At 38.5% G+C, this 21,136-nt stretch overlaps 1 protein-coding gene across 13 annotated transcripts in view; it reads left to right on the top strand.

Annotated features, from left to right (window-relative positions):
- gramd1bb (GRAM domain containing 1Bb) overlaps positions 1-21,136 on the top strand; it is a 46,111-nt gene that overhangs the window by 19,028 nt on the left and 5,947 nt on the right. For 6 of the 13 annotated variants that reach the window (XR_011928097.1, XM_072453279.1, XM_072453350.1 and 3 more), the window contains 14 exons: positions 10,086-10,296; positions 10,906-10,926; positions 11,906-11,929; positions 12,365-12,385; positions 13,473-13,496; positions 17,152-17,236; positions 17,536-17,639; positions 17,719-17,814; positions 18,440-18,520; positions 18,601-18,716; positions 19,317-19,479; positions 19,555-19,744; positions 20,730-20,873; positions 20,953-21,071. Coding sequence is in view for 12 of the 13 variants with exons in the window: in XM_072453279.1 (XP_072309380.1) it covers positions 10,086-10,296; positions 10,906-10,926; positions 11,906-11,929; positions 12,365-12,385; positions 13,473-13,496; positions 17,152-17,236; positions 17,536-17,639; positions 17,719-17,814; positions 18,440-18,520; positions 18,601-18,716; positions 19,317-19,479; positions 19,555-19,744; positions 20,730-20,873; positions 20,953-21,071 (1,399 nt within the window). In the remaining variant the exon portion in view is untranslated. Of the gene's footprint in view, positions 1-3,273; positions 3,777-4,065; positions 4,213-10,085; positions 10,297-10,905; positions 10,927-11,905; positions 11,930-12,364; positions 12,386-13,472; positions 13,497-17,151; positions 17,237-17,535; positions 17,640-17,718; positions 17,815-18,439; positions 18,521-18,600; positions 18,717-19,316; positions 19,480-19,554; positions 19,745-20,729; positions 20,874-20,952; positions 21,072-21,136 lie in introns of those variants that run through there. The other 7 variants (XM_072453333.1, XM_072453369.1, XM_072453297.1 and 4 more) reach the window with 7 other exon arrangements.

Here is a 21,136-nt window from a genome sequence, read left to right as displayed (position 1 = left end):
TACAGATTCACATAGCATGATAGCTGAAATAAATGAATGATACATTAAATATTTTTCATCCTTGTGAGTAGCTGGTCATGTAGTAATAGTGCTAGAGTTACAAGATGAAGCAGATCCAAAGTCTGTGTGGTTAAATCTGCATCCTCGAGGATGAGGCACTGCGCCATCACTGGGCCACAGTGGACTTCCAGTTTCACAGCAGGGCTCTGCACAAACTGCAGAATTGTTTCCCCGTTGGCTACAGTTATTAAGTATCTCTGCTTCTCCTGCCTTTCTGTTCACTTTCCCCATTTTGTCTCTCTTTCTCTCTCATCCTGGCTCTTTTCAGCACTACTTCATTCCAAAAGCCATTTGTCATCTCTGAGTACACGGCACATTGTTACTGAATATTGTACCAGTGTTTGCACTAAGCATAACCAATATGTTATGTTATTGTAGAAAATCATTTTCACTTGTAGTTCCCAATGAAAAGAAACACTGCCCGGGTCATTAGATAAAACCATAAAGTTTTCAGAAAGGCATAAGGCTCTTAAGCAGATCATTTATTAGTGGTGAGAAGCACAATTAGTGACTACTAAATGTGACTTATTCCTGTCCATCTGCTAATGGACTGAATGTGCATCATGTACATTACTCTCTTTCTATTCATCTGTTTAACAATAAAATAATGTTCTATTTAGTCAGATCCTATTTCTCTTCTCTCTCAATTGAACAGCTGATCCCACACATTATACACTCGCATCTCAGCTTGTGATTGACAAACATTTTGTACGTTCAACTCTTAATGGAAAAGTATACTAATCCTAACACCTCTAGACACAACGCCACACTTTGTAAAGCTACTTTCATGCAGTAGATGATGGAAAACAGACATGAGAAATTTTGTTTTGTTACCTGTTTGCTAATTTATAATTTTTTGTCATGCATTTTCTAAATGACGCATACAATGTTTCTATTTTTCGTTTTCTTTTTAAAGTGATATTTTTGGCACTGCTGACTATACTTTGTTTTATTTGCTAATCTGAAAGTCTTATACAGCAGGCTCACTCCTCAAAAAGTCCTCTTTAACTCCCCACGCGTCCCTTACCCCTTTGCCCAGCCTGCTTCCTTCCACCTGTGTTCCCCCCACATATGGTCGTGTCCCGTCTCCGAGGAACACATTGTCCCATGGGGGCTTAAGCTGGCTGCCAGTTTCCTGTCCCATCTAAACCCTCTCCAACACCACCACCTCACATAACCTCAAATCACCTTCAGGCCAGTTGTCCTTTTTGTAGTCTTCTTGTCTTTAGTCTTTAGTCCAGTAAATACTGGGGCGTTAGTCAGTCAGTTTTTTTTTTTTTATGTGATTTGAATAATCCACTTAGCAAAACCACAACACACTGAATAATTTTCTTGTAATGAAAGCACTTGTTGTTTTAAATATCGTATTGTTATTTGCTTGTATGCTTGTCTCTTTAATCGAGTAATCAGGAGGGGCTCATCCCTTTTTGTCCCCTACTTGGCTCCTAGGGATTTCCCGTGACATTTTCAGTCCAAACCACATTACTGTATGTGAAATTGAATTGCTATAAAGTGCAGCCAGACTCCTCACTGATACAAAGAACTGCAGAATAGAGACAGAGGGATCCTGACAGACATTTCCAAAGTCTCAACCAGTCTGGTGTGGCCACATTGTGGTTGCTGTGACAACTCTGTAAACAGTACTCTTAGATAAACGATGACAAAGCTGTTTTATACAGTAGCATTGCACTAACTAAGGCTGAATCTGAATAATGATGACCTTAGTTGGCTATTCATTTTGATAATAGTTAACTGTTCTACACAGACTTGTAAAACACATGCCAAAAGAGTTTGCATAACTGCCGCATTTTTAAATCAAAATGTCCAAAAATATCAAGCTTTATGGTTGACAATGTATTTCTGTATAGTTATTGACTCAATGTACAATAGAGATCATTGAAATAAACTAGTCGATTAACTGTAAAAAATAATCGCTGACTTGTCAACTACTAAAATAATCATTAGTTGTAGCCTGTGCAGTAACATACTCCAGTATAACACTAAAGCTGCAGAAGAAAAATGTTCATTACTGTGATTGTGATTTTTGAATAGCATTTTTAGACTCCATACATTATTGTCACATTATTGCATTGAACTGAGCAGCACTATACCATTATTGCATTACATTACATGAGATCTTTGCCGTATATTGCAGTACTTTGTTGCTCACTTACCCTCTGAATATACCAGAGGAGTGACAACAGTAAGATCAGAGTTGGCATTGCTAAGTAGGTCAGCTGTTGAAATGAGTTGGTGAAGGCTTTTCTGGCTGCACACACTGTGGTTGAACAGAGTGGAGCAGCTCTTTGTTTTGCAGCAGCAGCGTGCCTGAGCTGAGCAGTGCCTCAAAGGCCAGCGCGGGCCAGAGCCCAGAGGTCAAGTCTTTCCGACACCAACCTGCCACTTCACTGACTCTGCTGCAGGAGAAACAGAGACCATTAGTCACTCTAGTCGTCTGTCTGCTAGACTACTGCACCCCTGTCTATCAAGGGTTTTATTTGAGAATACTTTTAGGTTGTTTGTGTGTTTTTGTTTGTTATATATAATTGTTATAATCATTGGATAGGTTTGCTCTATTATTCATCTTAGGTACTCACTAGGCTTTATTTAGTCCACATTTAAGAAATAAAAAAAAAAATAGTTTTTTTTTTCCATTCCATAATAGTTCTAGTTGTAGTTATTTAGTTTGAGCAACGTGTCAAAAACATGTATACATAAAAAGGAAAAAAAGTATAGTGGTACTCAAAAGTAGAAAGAACTTCATACCTCATGCATCGTTGCCATATTTATCACACTTAACCTCTTGATAGGGAATTTGTGAATTTGGAATATGTGTGAATTTGTGAATACACTCAAGCAAACAAATGCATGGTGCGCTTTTTTTTGGAGCATTTTTTGGCATTTGTTTGCATTGCACGGCAGGTAAAAACTATAAATGCTACTGCACATGAAAAAGTAATTGCCGCAGGCTTGAACATAGGCTGAATAATACTGTTTGAAGTGTGTTTACTTGTTACTGTACTGATAACTGAGGTAGCTGTAAATGTAAAACGACCTGAATGCCAGTGATGTCACCGCCTCCATTCATGAAACATGTGAATAATTAAAACTCAAGCAGGCACATTGCACCCGCACCAAGACGAGCAGGAATGCAAAGTGAAAGGCATCTCTTCTCCTTCATTTGCTCTGCTGCTTATCCTCTCTCTCTCTCTTTCTCTCTCTCTCCTTGCTCACTCAATCTCCTTCCAATCTATTGTCAGTCAGGAGCTGTGAAATTTCCAGAATGCCGAGCAGCAGAGGAGGCTGGTGTGTTTAACCTACAGGCACTGCTTGGTGTAGGAGGCAGGCAGGTGATGCGTTAGCTCGGGGCAAGTCAGAAGATGGATAGAAAATGGAAATATGCTTCGAGCGCCTCAGCCTCAGATAGACGGAAGAGCAACCACAAATCAGACACTGCAACAGTAGCATACAGATCTTGAACAATACTGTTGTTGTTTTCGTTGTGTGTTTTTTTATTTTTTTTTTGTTTTTGTGCATTTTGCTTGCTTGCCGTGGTCCTAGCATGGTCCCTCCGGCGCTCGCTCTCCTTCGCACCGCACCCCTCCCTCGCCTCTCGCTCAGCTGTGATGCCTCATCCATGGCACCCGCTGTGTGAATGAAGCCATTTGAAAAAGGTCTGTTCGCTGTGGAGCGTCTCTCTACATGGCGACAATCAGGTCAGTGCAGCCTGCAGAATTGCATAAAGTCATCAACTCCCGTGACTGTCTCCCCTGTGCATGTTCAACGGGCAAAAAAAAAAAAACTTGCACCACTGTAGCCTGTGTGCGCTTTCGTTCTAGCAGGTGGTGGTAAGCTTGTTATTAGGAGATCAGTGCTGGCCAAGGGAAGATCAGTAGCTCTAAGCCCGCTAAAGAAAATCTCTCCATCCCCCATCTATTTGCCATCAGCTACCTTTCTCATACAATAATAGCGCTAATGTTGTGTTGGTGTCTGCGGTGCATTCAGGGATGATCCGTGCGTAGCGAACAACTCATTACGGAGAATCGGCCCACAGGAGGACATGGTGGTGCTGGAGTGCGTGACAGTGGCCGACCGGGCATGCCGCTGTCTTCAAGGCTGCTACGGAGAGCTGTTGAGGGACTTTCAAGAGGGGTATGACAGGCTGCTTTACCCGTAGATGCGTAGGTGCGTAGATGTGTGATAGTGACAGAAAAGGGAGCTGCGGTGGATAAGTCTGGTTAACTAATGCTAATTTATGGATGTGGGTTTGCATGTTTAATACTGTGATAGTAAAGAGGTGCGTTATAGCGCTATTGTATTTATAGCAGATGCATTATTGTTTAAAAAGAAGCGCTCGGTCTTAATGGTGATGCTCAGTGTCATGTTTACGTCTGGATCTCTACGGCATGTGCATTGGGTGAAGACATGTGAGCTGCATTGTTTTCCATGAAGTAGTTTGTCTCACTTTTTACTTTTATAACTGCAATCTTAAGAAGCTCTTATATCAATGTATGTTTGCCATTTCAGTTTTGGCTGGTTTGGTTTTGTAGTCACTCACTACGGCCAACCAGATTTGTATGCCAGCCACATGTTGAGACTAAATGTTCTAAATAGGAAGATGTTTCCTGACTTAGTGTCTTGCTTTTGGGAAATGTTTAATTCTATGCAGTCAAGCAGTGACTGGGAGTAAAATATGGATTCATAAACCTAAACATTTGTCTCTGCACTTGAACGTATCAAGTACACTAAAGATGTAACATACTATTGTTGTAATGCAAACAAAATATTTTTTTTACAAGCTAAAGATGTCAACTTACAATGTAACACTTTTGCGTTTCAGTGAATGCAGGAGCGCTTTCTGTTATTTTGCTCCTTGTGGCAGGTGGAAACTGAGCTGAACACAGCTGAAGGGCCAGTGCCAGATGGGTATTTTCCAGGGTCAGCAAAACGGTGAAAACCATGAGGCCCTCAGAAAGATCCGGAACTGTGTCCATTGTGACGGGTCGTTTGGACGGCTTGAGCCAGTTGGATTTAGAGCTTTAGAGCTTATTCAAAGAAAGGACTGTTACAAAGTGGTGCAAGTAGCAGCCTTGTTTCCTTTCTTTTTATTCTGTTCCCACAGAGGGACTTATTTGACATAAAATTACCATAATTGTGCCCTCTATCCTCCTTGCATTACCACTTATGATTTTATAGGCTTTGGGATGTGTTTAGCTTTGGACATGTTTGTGCCTTTCTTCTCACCATAACGCAATACTTTTATATGTTTCCATTGGTTTTAAAGCTTTCATAATTTCTCAATAATTAGACCTTGATGTTGGGATTATACTGGTGTCAGCAACATTACCAGCTGACGTGGAATCCATTTGCATTATAGTGATTTGACGGGTTTTATGGCCAGATGTCCTTGTCATAATCAAATCAGCCACATGCTTCAACAGTAGTAAGCACATTGCGACAGTAACTGCTCATGATTTTAACTGCTCAGGATTTTAACTGCTCATGATTTTAACTGCTGAATCTCTCGTCTGATTCTTTTCCATCCATTAAAAGCTGTTTGACATATGTGCCTTGTTTAGGTCTCACAATGTGCAGCTTAGTGCTACGATAACATGTTGCTTAGTTGACGAAAAAATCAATAAGAAACTATAAATGCTAACGTCATTACGTGTCTTGTTTGGTTGTGTCTGCTCGTGCGCTCCTATTGGCTGGTCCTGCATCGTCTGTCATTTGGCCTCTGCTGTATTTCCCACTCTAACAGCATCACTAACAGGAAAAGACTGGCCGAGTATATTTAGCTGCACATTGAATATTTAAACTCTCTCCCTTCTCTGTTGCTATAGAGATATTCAGTCTTAACAGAGCTTTGTTGGGGCTTTTCAGTAGTCTAGTGGTTCCCTCTCCTTTCTGCAGCATTTTCTCTCATGTTTACTGTAGTGTGTGCTTGTTTATAGCTTTGAGTACTTTTTTGTTTACGCTGCACAGTTTGCTATTTTTCATTGTGATGCAGTGATGTTGTAGTTATTAGTTAAGTCAAATGTACTGCTTTATTTTATGTTTTACCTGCGCAACTAACACTTGCACTTGATCATTGGGACTAAACCAGAACTGAACCAGAAACAGAACCTGGACTAGATCAGGACTAAACAAGGACTAGAACAGGACCATACCAAGTCCACATCAGGACTAAAATGGGCTGAATTTAGGACAAAAGTGTGAATGCATACTTAAAATACTGGTTGTTACTGAAATACTTCAATACACTTGGATTATTACCTTATCAAAGTGAGGATCACATTTTTTGAGTAACAATATATACGCATAATGCCGATTTCTCCAACTAGTACATGAGTAACATTTCTTAATGCTTCATGATAAACAAAAAAATTATGTTCATCTACCATCTAGTTTTGTCGCAATACAAACATGTTTACTCTTATTTTGATACCAGGGAACATGCTCAATACTTACCGATTTTGATACATTAATCATGTGGAGAAGAACTTGTCCTAATTCTAGTTTTAGTAATATTTGTTGTGCATACTGCTGCACTGCATGAAACAGAGGACTTGTTTATGTAAAAAGTTAGTTATTGACTTTCATATGGAGGTTGAAAATATGTGAATTACCCATGTGTGGGCTAATGTCACACAGAAAGTTTATTTTCCCTTCATCATGAACAAGCTGAAGGTGGGTCATGTTGTTGTTGTTTTTTCCCTTCATAAGGACATATCGATCTTATAAGGACAGAGGTGGTTATGGAACATCACCATGGCAGCCATTTCGTTTACATGCAGTGCTCTTAAAGAACGCGCAGTGAGATTAGATTACACTGCCAAAATTAGGAAAGCAGACAAACAGTTACTGCAAGTGTGCCTCTAAACTCCTCTTTCAAGTAATGACACAGGAAGAGATTTGTATAGATGCCAATCAAACACACACATGATATTCAAAAAGACTATGTATTTTTATATGTATTCATGATTTTTGCTTTACATTAATTACTGCGCTGTACTATATTACTTTAACAGCTTCTCAATCCATTGAAATCTACTACTCAGCAATTATAACACCAAATTGACGAATTGGGAAAATATGTCCATTGTGACTAGATTTACTTATTAAATCAGGATTCAATTCACAGTGAACATTTTACTCATATCCAGGAGCATTAAGCTTTGAGAGAACAGTGAAATTCATAGTTGATAGAAGAATCACAAGCATTTAAGGCAAGAAAATACAGGGGAAAAGGAAAAAATCCTAAATTTAAAGATATGATTTTGAAACTTCTCCTGTAGTTTACTCACATAAATACAAAAAATGTATTGCAAGTTTTTCATCGTGTAAAGTCTACAGAAACAAGGCATTTTATGGGAAAAATTTACTAGTTTATTAGTTAATTTTGTTGACATATTAGGTACAACAAAATTACCATATTTTTTTTTTCAGTTCTTCTGTTTTTGTGTTTGTTGTTTTTTTACTTTATTTTGAAAAATGAAAACTGCTTTACAATTGGCTAATTGCATTTATTCCAATTAGGATGGACTCAATGAATATTTCGATCAGTGATTCATGTCCATTAACAGCAGACATTTGCCAGCAGTGACGTCAGGGCCTTGCATAACACCCTGTCAAGTAACCAGGCCCGACAGGCGCACGGCCGCACAGATCACTTAACATGGGCTTTTGTTGTTAGCCTCCGACATTAAGGAAAGACCGTTAGCTGAGCCTCTGTTGTGTGTCTTTGTCTGAGGGGGAAAATGTGCAGTCGTGGTGCAGAGAGGATACGTGATAGGAGCGGTGTGTGCCCTGGAGAACCAGGGGCCACCTGACCACCTGTCGGTCTGACTACTGACAGCAGCGTATTTGTGCTCTGGGCATGTCAGAATTCAGGTACTAAGTGTTAGATTGGATCAGAGGTGGGCATATTCAAAAATCATGAATGTGGTGCTGAGGATATGTAAACATTTGAATATAGAATATATATTGTAAAAAATGTTATGAGGAGAGCTGATTTAAAAAACAAATCAAAAGAAGTTATTTTGTAAACTTGTAGTAAGGGTATAAGGCCATATCGTATCTTTTAGCAGAGAGAGTTTTTATTTTGGTAAATGAGTTTACATGAAGCAAAATCAATCAGTTGTGGCTTGTTACGCCTATCCTTTTTTCTGTAAAAAGTCCCTAAAAAAGTACAAATACTTAAGTACTTTTAAATACTACTTAAGGTTACGTTCAACCTTATATCTTATTGGAAGGTGTCCCATTTCTACATTTAGATTAAAATCAAGTATTCACCAAAAGTACATGGACAATCATTCCTTTCCTGCTTCTTGTTGTTGTTGTTGTTGTTGTTGTTGTTGTTTCTGTTGTTAACTGTTGTTAAGCTAACGCACATGTAGCTGAACCCTGCTAAGCCTCAGCTGATGTAAGGCCTGTTGGTTCTAATTTTGCTTTCATGCTGAACTCTTACATCTTATTGTTTACATTTGTTTACAATTAGAAGTCACTTTAAAGATATTGTGGCACAAGAAGTATCTGTGCTGCCATCTCCTTTTTCTAAGACACGGCCTAATTAATGGCTAAATATAAGGAAAATTGCCCGTCGAGAATAAGAGATGCTATGTAATGGAATGAGCTTTCCTTTGTTCACACAATGAATTTACAGAAATAATAATAATAAGTCAAAATGAAATATATGATATACTATATTGACCCTGAAAAAAGCAATAGAGCATACACAATTTTCAACTTGTATAGTAACCAGCAAATGCACTTTTTAAATAAACCTTTTCTATAAAATTCTATATTATAGTGGAACTATTCACACTGAAAATGGAGATAAAGGTAAAACAATAAGCTGACAACAGAATCTGTTTAAAAAAAGATAGCCAATGTAAACTTAGAGTAATAGAGATGTTTATTTTAAAACATTCATTTAAAATATTATGGAATTGTCTATTAAATCTGTTAAAGGGTATAGCTCTAGAACAGTTCACTTCAACACTTTTACTTTAAAAAAAAGTTTGAACGTATAAGTCTCAACTGCTACATTATTTCTGAGTCTTAGCTTATGACAAAATTGTACTTTGTATCTGTTATTGTACAGTTTCCTTTTGCTCATTTGCAAATTATAAATGGTTTCTCATTTGGTCTAATAAGCATAATCCTCAGCCTACGCCGTTTTGGACCTTCTGCTTCAGTTTTATTATTAATGTCCAAATACTGTATACATGTGTCTGATATAAACTGTGCTTGTGTTATAAATGAATCAGATTTAATGTTGCGTTTATCAAATAGATTTCTGTTTTTTAGGCAATAAATCAAACTAGCCATTCATCTGTTTAACCACTGCTTTTATCATAAAGGACTCATATCTCACTTAGGGTTGAGCAATTGGTTTGTTGTTTTTGTTGTTCTTGTTGTTGTTGTTGTTGTTGTTGTTGTTGTTGTTTGCTTTATCTCAATAACATATTAAGAAGATAGTTTCACAAAGCATCAGAATGTACTAAAATGTGAATGTATGAATGTCTTGGTTGCATGGAATAAACAATTAACCACAAAAGAGCAGAAATATCTCTTATTTGTGAGATTACACTAGACATTTCTGACTTTTTTGAAGGTAATTTTTATAGTCGTGATTATAAGCAATAAAATACTCAATATTCTAATTTGGCATGTCTCAAAAACATCAGCAGTGATATTATTGCCTGTAATTGTATGATTGCATTGTGTAGTTTTTAACTTAAGAAACTACATCACGAGTACACAACAGATTTCCCCAAAGAGACAATAAAGTAATTTGTAGTATTATCCCCCAACTCTAATGTTACTTTGCGTTCATGAAATATTTCTATGTATTTAGCAACAAATTAAACTCATATCTTACAGTACACTTTGAATAATATTATAATAAATAACAATTTCTTCTGTTTTAGCGATGAATACATTCTCCCGTACACTGCGCCAGCCAATGCAACCCACCTGAGAAAAAGTAAAAAGTCCTTCATGTCCTGTTTGTTTTTCAGCACTGCCAGTAACTCCAACAAGAGCACCCCCGCCTGCTCGCCGGTCCTACGAAAGCGCTCGCACTCCCCGAGCCCGCAGAGCCCGGAGGGGGACAACATGGTGGAGAAGGGCTCGGACCACTCCTCAGACAAGTCGCCCTCCACGCCAGAGCAGGTCGTCCAGAGAACATACTCGCTGCAGTCCTCGCGCAGCGGGGGCAAGAACTCCAAGGTGGGTCTCGCCATGTGTTCAGGTTATTCCCAGAACTACGATGATTTCAAAATGTAGAACTGGAGGAAAATGTGTACAGTTTTCTTTTGGAAATCTTATGCAAAATGTATTCACAAACAACAAATGCATCTTGTATACATTTTTAGGTTTTATATGCGAATGAAAAAATTTTATATTCTGTTGTTATTCCCGATTTTGAAGTTTGACAACTTTTTCAGGGCTGGATTTGTAGTGTTAAATGTCAAAAGGAAATTATAGAACTAATCATTATCAATGTTGTCAAGTTCATCACAAATGTCACCACCGCTTAAGCCTTCTTTAATAGTAAATAACTCCTGTTTTACCGTCGAGTTTATGTTTGTGTCCGCTTAGCACTCATTTGTTCTTTCAAATTGTTTTAGCTAATCTTTTTCTTTACACTTTATTTTGAAAATTAGTTTTTTTTAGAATCATGTATAGTTTTTTTTTTTTTTTTTTTTTCCTGCTACACTACATGTGCATTGTAAAACACATTGCTTTATCACAATGTGTTTCTTGTGTCTGTTGATTCTTGCTTTTTGTTCTGTTGTCTTCTGATTTTTCTCTGTTCTTCTCCTCATCGCATGCTAGTCTCACAAGCGACTTTCCAAAGTAAGCATCACTTTTTCTGTTTTTCACACGTTACTACCATTTACCCACTGTCTGCCTATATTTGCTTATTCTGCAACTCTCAATGGACACTGGACCTTTTTAATTCTACTTCCTGCTTGTATATTCTTCGTTCAGCTGTAAGATTATTCAAACTTTCTACAAAACACTTGATTAACTAACATTTTCACTACTTAACAGCATAATTGTATCCCGATGAGCAAAGTTATTATGGAAATATGAAAAATCACTACTAGGAGTCCACTATTTTGAGGAAAGACTTGTTTGTGTTCTGGCTTTATCTTAAAAAATGATGTAAATGGAAAATAAATAAAGGATGCCGGTGCAATACTTTTCAAATGTGTAGACCCAGGCCATGTCACTCAATGATTTTCTCATCTAAAACTTACTCCGTCTCATTCAGCGGTGGCATTCCTGTGAACACAAAGGGTCTGGTGTACCGTTATAACTAAATTTGCCATTTGGAAAGACGTTTTTACCCTCGTTTTTACGTTATGTTAGCTTCAAATTGATAAGACAAGACGTGGCCAATAAATCCCACCTTATTAAATGTTGTGTAATTGTCACAGAATGTGCGTCAAAGTCCACATACGCTTCAAGCAAACTGCTGCCTTGAAGGCGTCAGTTTCGTCAACTAATCTTAGCCGATTACATCATTGTCTGTTTGTGCTACATCCGAAGCACTGAAACCCCTGTTTGAACGCCCCACGTGAGCGATGAGGTCGCACGACAGGGAATGGCGTGAGATTGACCCACAACGTGAGCCCGACCACCCTGCTGCTAATGCAATCCAAATAATAGAGCATTGAGTTAAAGGGGTGCCCCACATCTCTGCAGCGAAAACCAGGGCACAGTATAATGACACGGCAATAAAAAGCCTCTCGGTCATTTTGGGCTGGATTCAGGTTTTGCTGCTGTCCCAGATAAGTCTTATGTTGTGCCTTTTTCTTTACTTTTTCAGTATGACAGACTAAACTTAATCAAAGTAAGCACTTCTCTTTGTTTTCACCTACTAACAAGCCCTGTCAGCCCCTCAATCGACAGCGTAAACCTTTAGTCCTCTGTAGTAATGTAGATGTGTAGTTCTTGCCCCTTTTCTCTCCTTTTATACAGCGAAGTAGGGCAGTATGTTCTGATAAATATAACATGACTATTTAATATGTTTGATAAAGCTGTAGGTGCAAAAACATAATACCGCACACACCATTTGTTACCTTCAAATGAGATAAGCAGCGTTACAGAACATACGATTTTTATGAAAGGAAGGGGAACAAAGCAGTGATGAGATCTGATGCTCTTAGTAGTTTGGACATTGGGAAACAGACATTTACCTGTACTGTGTTGTTGTAGAGAACTTCCTAACAATTTTGTTGTGTGAGTGGTGTTTAACCAGCCTCTTTTTCTGTCTCCACTTCTACAGAAGAGCCAAAGCTGGTATAACGTAAGTAACCTCTTATCTTCTACTCTTTTGAGCGTACAATTGTGTCAGTACCGGTGCTCGCTGCTGTGTGTTTGAGTGAGAATGAATGTGAGTGAGTCAACTGTACAAAGGCTGTTTACGGGATGAGAGAACCTGGGTCTTGACCTCAAAGTTACTCACGCTTCAGTCAGGGATTAACAGCGAGACAAAGGCTGCGTTCACACTGCACGTTTTGGTTTTGGCGCTAAATTCAGGTTATTTTCCCAAAGCAGATTTTTTTTGGAGAGGTCAGGACAAAACCAGGAGTCGTGCTGTTGTCACATTATGAGACAGGCTATAACGAGGATGTACCATTTGTCAATACAAGATTATCTTTAATTTTTGTCTTAAATAGGCAAAATTTGTCACACTTTACAAACCAATTCAGTTTGAAACTTCATTCTTTTGCTGCTGTGCAGGCGTTTTTGTAGGTTTAATCTGTTTATTTTACGTCTTTTCCTATTAAAAACAAAATGCAGCACCTGTAGCTAGAGATGTCACAATATACAATTTGTGTTTAATATAATATTGTGGGTAAAAACATCACGATTTAAGGATTATTCACGACTATTTATTCAGACTGTGACCAAACCAATTCGAAATCTTTACAAGACAAAATAAAGTTAGAGTATTGTACAAAAAATACTTAATTTCGCTTCTAAAATTGTCACAATTATTATTAATTTGTTCTTACGATTCCATTGTGACCTGAATGATCACGATTATCAATTAACCTTACATCTTGACATCCCTACCTGTAGCATTTCAGCGCTGTAGAAATCAGATTAATGTGATTAACGGACTGGAATCAGATTTAATCCCTCATATGAAAGTAGCTCGGGTCACATTTGAGGAAAAAAAAATCTGATTTGACCTGCAAAACAAGTTTATTGCCATGTGAACGTAGCCAAAGTCTTTAATTTTGTATTCATGCAATGTATTTTTTCACCACAAGATGGAGCGCTAACTTCATGTGTGTCTACAGTGGATGATTTATTAGGGGGATAAACATAGGACAGTGTGCTCTGGTCCATATTTTGATGTTGTTGTTGTTCCCGTCTCTCCCCAGCATGAAAGGCAGCACATCTTGAGAGTAAGCATGACCCTTCCTCTGTGTCGCCCCGATGACCCACTAAACTCTTGCTCTTTTTTAAAATAGTCAAAATAGTAGATAAAAATAACTCTCCATGCAGCGTGCTCATTCCATTGATTCCTCTGAGTGCTGTTACCACCTTGAGTAAAGCTGTTTGCATATTTCAGTGACTACAACTTATTAAATTACAAAAGAAAACCTGTTGTAGTATCTCCAGCCTTGTCGATTTAATGTGTCTCGTGTCCAGACCGCTAAATTGGGTTTGAACAGGTGGTAGCATGTGCTTTTGGTTACTCACTGTACTAAACAAATCAACAAGAGCTTTGCCTGAAGTGCCTTTGAACAGCAGTTGAATGGAGCATGCTGCTTTGGGTGCTTTCAGTTCTTTTGTTGTTGTGTTATTGTGTTACTGGTCAGACTTATGTCTGCGATTAACTCTGTAAATAATAATTAGCTGCACCGATTTTTCTCCTATTTTAAGCTCATAAAACTAAAGTTATAGAATAAGGCTGCACAATATATTGCAGTCTGATTGAGACTAAAATTTGAGTTGGCACATTAAACAAATTATTATGAAATTGTTTAGATAAGACACCTCTACAGACGTTCTGGTTCTGACATGCGTGGATTTTGTGTATTAGTTTTAACAATTCAAATCTAGGTCTTATCTCAAATGTGAATCATCCTGGAGGTGTTTACAACGTGCAATTTAAACAGAATCATACTCTTTATAATTTATATACTGCAAATCTATCCGCAATCGCTATGCTCGTCAGAAAAAATTGCAATATAAAATGTTCCCCCCCAAAAAAACAGCCTTATTCTTAAATACAATCAACTATTATGCAACTGAATAAATGTCCACGTTTAGATGAATCTATAAATAATTACCGTATATATTTGCGATGCATTGTCCCTGATCAAATAAATACATTCAAATTCATCATTACTGTAGTTAAACAGTGAATATTATTACATATTTACAGTGTTTACAAATCAGTATAAACATGACACCTCGGTAAAAGATAAAGCCTTAAATTATACTCTGTTCAGCTAGTTCTAGAAACGTGTGTGCGCATTGTCCTTGTATGAGACACGAGATGAATGTGTGTGTTTCTCTATACGGCAATGACGATCAACCATGGCCCTGAAACAACATGATTACAACTCAAACCGTCCAAAATGCTCTGAGCCTGTTAGAGACACACACTATTCAATTTTAGTTGCACGATAAAAGCCCAAAAGAGAATTTGTCAAATGAATGCATGGTGACGAATCAAGGAAAACAAGACAATAACAGAATTGGATTTAAACCAAGCAAATATTGAGTCAGGGATGTTCCAGTACAAAACCATGTCTAAATTAAGAGCCTTGACAGTTGGTCCTGGTTTTAGCCAAAGTTTAACCCGATGTAGACTCGGTTTGACCCTGTTCAAGACATGGTTCAGTCCCAGTTTAGTCTCGATTTTGTTTTGGTATTTGTACAACAGTGAACATCCTTAAATAATATATCAATTGAACCGGGACTGAAACAGAACCAGGCCTAAACCCGAACCCAGGCCTGGACTGGCTCTACAAGACAATGACATCATATTTTAAGCCAGCCAACACCCTGTTTGACCAGGTGCCGGTACCAGTCACCGCTATCTCCCACTGTTTGCCCACAGGTTTAATCATTGACCGTGTGCCAACGCAGCCACGCCTCATCTCAAGTTAATTATATGTCACACATCCACAGCAGCACAATAGTCTCTTTCTTTACTTATTGATTATGGAAGTAAATGGACAGAACACGCTGCAAATAAACACTCTTTCTCAGATGCTGCTAAAACTTCTCATTGGCTTATCTGACTGAAATGTCTTCCTCGTGATGTTACTAAAGCATGCTTTGGCTTCACTGGATGCCCTGCACTGTACTGACACTACTTTGGCGATTGCGTGTTTGTGTGCAAGTTTGTGTGCCAATCACTTTTTCGTCTACGGCAGCTGCACTCCAATAAATACAAAAACTTGCTGTAAAATAGTTACATGTGTATTGGGGTTCCAATTGTATAATGCATTGATTTGGTGTTGGATGAAGGCTCTGGAAATATAACAATGGGAGGATTGTTGTCACGCCTTCAAGCTCCCAGGCCATGATTGATGCTGTGGCCACTGAGGTTACTAGAGGTTACACTGCTCCTTCTAACTTTAGTTTTGCATAGCGGCTGAGGCACATTCTTGACACGTAGCAGGTCATGTATTGTATCACGTCGAATGCGTCTTCGTCGCCTCTTTTAGACTTTGCGTGTGTGTCATTCGGGGTGATTTCCAGCGTATACCAGGAGTAGATTTCAGTGGAAGAGACGGAAAACACTACAGCCGTGATAATAACGGACTTGTCGGGGCAGGGTTACTACAGGGCAACAGCGGTATAGCTCCTCTGCTGTCAGTGAGAGACAGAGGATCATGTGGGTTGAGTGAAAGGGGCGGATTCAGCAGCACTCATACCAACAGACAGCTCGGCTCACGCTCGCAGTGTCTTTCTTGGTTGTGGCGGTGGTCGAAACGCAACTGGTGTGCCCCGTCGTGGTCTGACATCATGGACTCCGAGGAGGATAGCGCGTTGTCCGATTGGGAGGCCGTCCTGCAGCTGGACGAGGCGTTGGCGGGCTGGTTTCTTCAGGGTCCCGCGCGAGGAGAGTGGGGATGGGAGTGGGGCTGGGCGGTATCTGACATCCAAGATCCCAGTTTGGACAATGAGGAGATACCTGCTGTAAGTTTGGCTGCCAGATTGATGGTTTTCAAGGCTGTGGTGTCCTCGTTGTTAAGGATTAATGCAGCTGTAGGTGCTGTGTGTGACGATTACTGCGTTAATTGCATTAATTGCAATAGTAAAAATCTTAAGAACTAAAAGATAATATCGTTACTATTTTAGAATTATTTTGTCGTTCGCTCAGTACTTTTTAATCTGGCTGTTTTTGTCACATTTACTTTATTTTTAGTATAGTTTAATTTAATAAAACTCAGTGATCAATGATAATTGTTAAATTTTCTTTTCTTTTTTTAACAATAATTGTAACACTAAAATTTGACATTGCTGTATTTTCTAGACTTTTTGATGTTATTGAAAATTGCTGTCATAGTCATAATATTTCTTATTGTTGCCAAGAAGAACTCAAAAAAATATATGTTATGATGCTGGTTTTATTATAGATCTGTTTTAGCCTCAGTGTTTTGCCCATCTTATTATAGCATTTATTGAAGAAAACTTTATTCCAAGGACATTTTTACATCACAGCTTTAACCATTAAAACACCCCACTGTGTTGTAGTCAGCTTGATACTATATATTGTTTGATGGAAAGCATCTGGCCTGGACAGTGAGAGCTCTTACTCCAGACATTCGGGAATAAACACTACAGTCATAGAATAGATTTAAATATATATGAACATAATATTTGACTGCTTTTGGCACTTGCCTGTTATGCACAACAAAGCATTCATTGTCACATCCACCAGTTCACTATCAATGGTACAAGATAAGCAGCATGTTTTTGAATGGATTGTAACTGTACAATATTTGCATACTTTTTGCTTGCTGTTCATTTTCCTGGATTGGAAACTATGCGCAGGTGAGAGTGAGAAACTACATGTGTGTCTATGTGTGACTGCAGGTGCTGAGCCCAACATACAAACAGCGCAATGAAGATTTTAGGAAACTCTTCAAGCAGCTCCCCGACACAGAGAGGCTCATTGTGGGTGAGTAGTGAATCCTCAAAGGCGCATGGGGAGGAGGGATAAAGGGGTGCCCCAAACCTGCTTTGTACTTGAATTTAGAGTTGGTAAAGATGTTCTTGTTTGTGTCCATAAAATCAATAGTGAATTATTTATGAAATTATTGCATTTTCACTTTGTTTTTGAAAAGGCAAAATGTAATTGAATCAAAAATGGAGATATGAGGAAAACATTTAGATTTATTTATTTGTACTTATTGCCCAGTCCTACTTTTCGGTCATACGTTTGTTCACAGAGCTTAAGTCTTGTTGATGTTATTTCAGATTACTCGTGTGCACTGCAGCGGGACATTCTACTTCAGGGTCGCCTCTACCTCTCAGAAAACTGGATCTGTTTCTACAGTAACATCTTTCGTTGGGAAACACTGGTATGGACGAAAGTGACATGAATTAAACCAGTGAATTATACAGTCATTGTTCTGTTTCCTGACATATTTGTGTGTGTAGTTGACAGTGCGGTTAAAAGACATCTGCTCAATGACGAAGGAGAAAACAGCCCGCCTCATTCCTAATGCCATTCAGGTCTGCACAGACTCTGAGAAGGTAAAGCAGTTTTTGTTCTTTTAATTTTGAAACCTAATCACCTTTATTTATTTAACACACTTTGTTAACATATAACAGTTTCACAAGTGCTGACATGAAAACAAAAGATTATCTATTCAGCTCAACCAGTCATTATTCGCCTCTTAAAATGTATTTTGTTGTGAAATTTGCTTAAACTTTGGAAAAGGAATTGTCAAAACCCGACAAATGCTCAATCTACAGTCTGTCAGTCCTGACCTCCAACAGCAGCTTTACTCCTTCATTTGTTCACCAAAGAAAATGAAGGCGGGATTTGAAAGCTGTTTTTCCTTTGTGCAGTGCTCATTTCCACTAATAATTAGAGTAAATCACACTGCAGACTCTCAGCTTCACAAAGAGTCCAGACATTTGTTTGTAGGTTCAGGAACAGCTTCAGTTTGAATTGGGAACATTTTTAGTCAAGCATTTTATGAAAGATCCGCTTGAATTATAATAAAAATAACCACAACAAAACCAAATAAATAATAATTAATGCAATAAATAAACGGATTGTGACAAGTTTTGTGTCTCTGTTTTGTTTTAGTTTTTGTGAACGTACATTGAAGGTACGTTGTAATTTCAAAGTCCTTTTTATATTGTTTTTCAGCACTTTTTTACGTCGTTTGGAGCCAGGGACAGAACGTACATGATGATGTTTAGATTGTGGCAGAATGCTTTGCTAGAAAAGGTGAGTTTACTTGTGCCGTATGATACTATTGACAGTGTAACGTTTGTCTTCTTTAAATACATTTGAATACTTTGTTTTAGCCCCTTTGCCCAAAAGAACTCTGGCATTTTGTCCACCAATGTTATGGCAACGAACTGGGTCTAACGAGCGATGACGAAGATTATGTTCCCCCAGACGACGACTTCAACACGATGGGGTTGGTTTGACTTTCATTCATTTATTTTACTTTTTTTCATTAATATTAGCAGTAGTAGTCAGTGGTGGAAGAAGTTCTCAATTTTGTTACTTGAGTAAAAGTACAGATACATGTGTGAATAAATGACTCAAGTAAAAGTAAACACATCAAAAAGTACCAGTATAAAAAGGAGAGTTACAAGTTAAAGTATTTGACACAGATTTGAAAGCGTAAATGTAGTGAAATTGATAATTGTGCTTATTTATGATCAACAGGATTCATTCCAATACATAGTTATTTCAAATTGTGAACATTATGTATGTATTTTTCTTTGCTCAAAGCTGGGACTTGAACTCAAAACCTTTTGGCAGAATGTCACTATGAACGTGCTAAAAATAACCCCTCAAATTACTCAAATTCAAAAATATATTGTAGTAGAAAGTGCTGATACCTGCTCTGAAATGTAGTGACGTAAAAGTAAAACTGTAAAACAAATTACTTCACTAAAGGACAGATACTGTATTTTTACTTTTATACTTTCCAGTAGTAGTCTCTTTTGTAAAACAACTATTTGCTAATAACCCTAACTAATAAACGAATTGAATAACTGTGTATCTGTAGGTTCAGTGAAGAGATCCCCATTGAGGAGAATGAGATAAACAATGACAACTTGTCTAAAAACAATGTGGACTCCAAGCCTGACGGGAGCCCTCCTCTGCTTCATAAAAAGATTTTGCCTAACAATGCCCTCCCCAGTCCGGGCAACCACGGCTCTCCGATCTCTGTAAGCTTTTACTCCGCGAGCCACACGAACGCCGCACATCTACAACAGCTTTAAGAGTGATTTTTCCTCCACCAGTTTGAGCTCCCCGCAGAGGAGTTTGCAGACTGCCTCACAGACGGGGATCTTTTAGCCCTCCCTCTGGTGGTGGAGGACAATAACCAGCCCAGCGAGCCGGGTGCTCCTCTCTCGTCGCCGTCGCTGGACTTCAACGACAACGAAGACCTCCCCACTGAGCTGAGCGACTCCTCCGAAACACACGACGAAGGCAAGTGGACGAAACGGAGGGAAAGTGGGATACATCGAATGCATTTAGCTGTGCGCGATGATATGAGAAAGGAGAATGTGAAAAATGTGTGCGTGCTCGGGCAGCCGGGGCTCAGTTGGAATAGTGCGGGTTGACAGTTTAATTTGCCTGCCTCGCCCTCAGTGTCTCTGTGTGTGTGAATGGGTGAGTGGTTCCTTGATGTAAAGGTCTTTGAATGCCCATTGGAGATGAAAAAAAAAAAAAAAAACACCATTATTGTAATCACTTATACATTTGACAGGTTTTGATTAATTTCAAATATAACGGGATATAACCTGTTGGAGATATAGATTATCTTTTTTAAAACAATCAAGCAGTTTGTGAATAAAACTAGACAAGAAGAGCAGATTTCTAAAACATCTTGATGACATGACACTAGAGAAACTCACAATTATTTCCAAATAACACACGTTTTATGACTCCAACTTAAAAAAAATAAAGGTGTTTAAAAAGGTAGGGAAAAAAAATGCTTAACTGGAATTAAAATGTTAAATCTAAGTCTTTTTGAATATAATTACGCTTAAATATTAGTCCAGCCTGTCATAGTGACGTATAAGTTATTTCCATCTCCACGTTTAATGGTCAAAAAATTATCACTTGGATTAAGTATTGTATGAAATAAATAAAGTGCAGTAGATGGAAAGTACTACTTTAACTATTAAGTTATCCTTCTTTCCTTTGCTTTTTGCATTATATATCAGAGGTTTTTATTGTGTGTGTGTTTACTTTGGTACATAAACTTGACCTTGAATTTGGCCCTGTGACAAGTTGGCCACTGTCCAGGGTGTACCCCGCCTAAGGCCCGAAGTCACTGGGATAGGCTCCAGTCACCCGCGACCCCGAAAGGGAACAAGCGGTAGAAAATGGATGGATGGATGGATGGATGGACATAAACTTGAACGGAACTTATGTGAAACAGTGTTTAAATGTAAATATTTGTGTGCAGGTGAAGTACAAGCCTTCCATGAAGATCTCAATGGCCGACAGCACATCAACGAGGTGTATAAGTTCAGCGTGGACAAACTCTACGACCTCCTTTTCACAGAATCACAGTTCATGAGCGACTTCATGGAGCAGCGGCGATTCTCTGGTCCGTAATATCACTTGAATCAATGTAAGTCATATATTTGGACTTAAGAGTAACAAGATTGATCATCGTACGGTTTCAGAAATAGTGTTCCATCCGTGGAGGAAGGAGGAGAATGGAAACCAGAGCAGAGAGATTCTGTACACAATATCTTTGTCCAACCCACTGGCTCCAAAAACTGCCACCGTCACAGAAACACAGGTAAACATGTTAAACCACTGATCGCATAATGTTCGAAATTGTCTTTCGTTTCTGCCTTGTGTGAC

The sequence above is a fragment of the Eucyclogobius newberryi genome, unplaced genomic scaffold (genome assembly GCF_026437365.1).
Source record: "Eucyclogobius newberryi isolate DKJ021-1_F unplaced genomic scaffold, fEucNew1.0.hap1 SCAF_10, whole genome shotgun sequence".
NCBI lineage: Eukaryota > Metazoa > Chordata > Actinopteri > Gobiiformes > Gobiidae > Eucyclogobius > Eucyclogobius newberryi.
The sequence above is the reverse complement of the archived record's forward strand: the minus strand, read 5'-3'. Positions and strand labels throughout refer to the sequence as shown.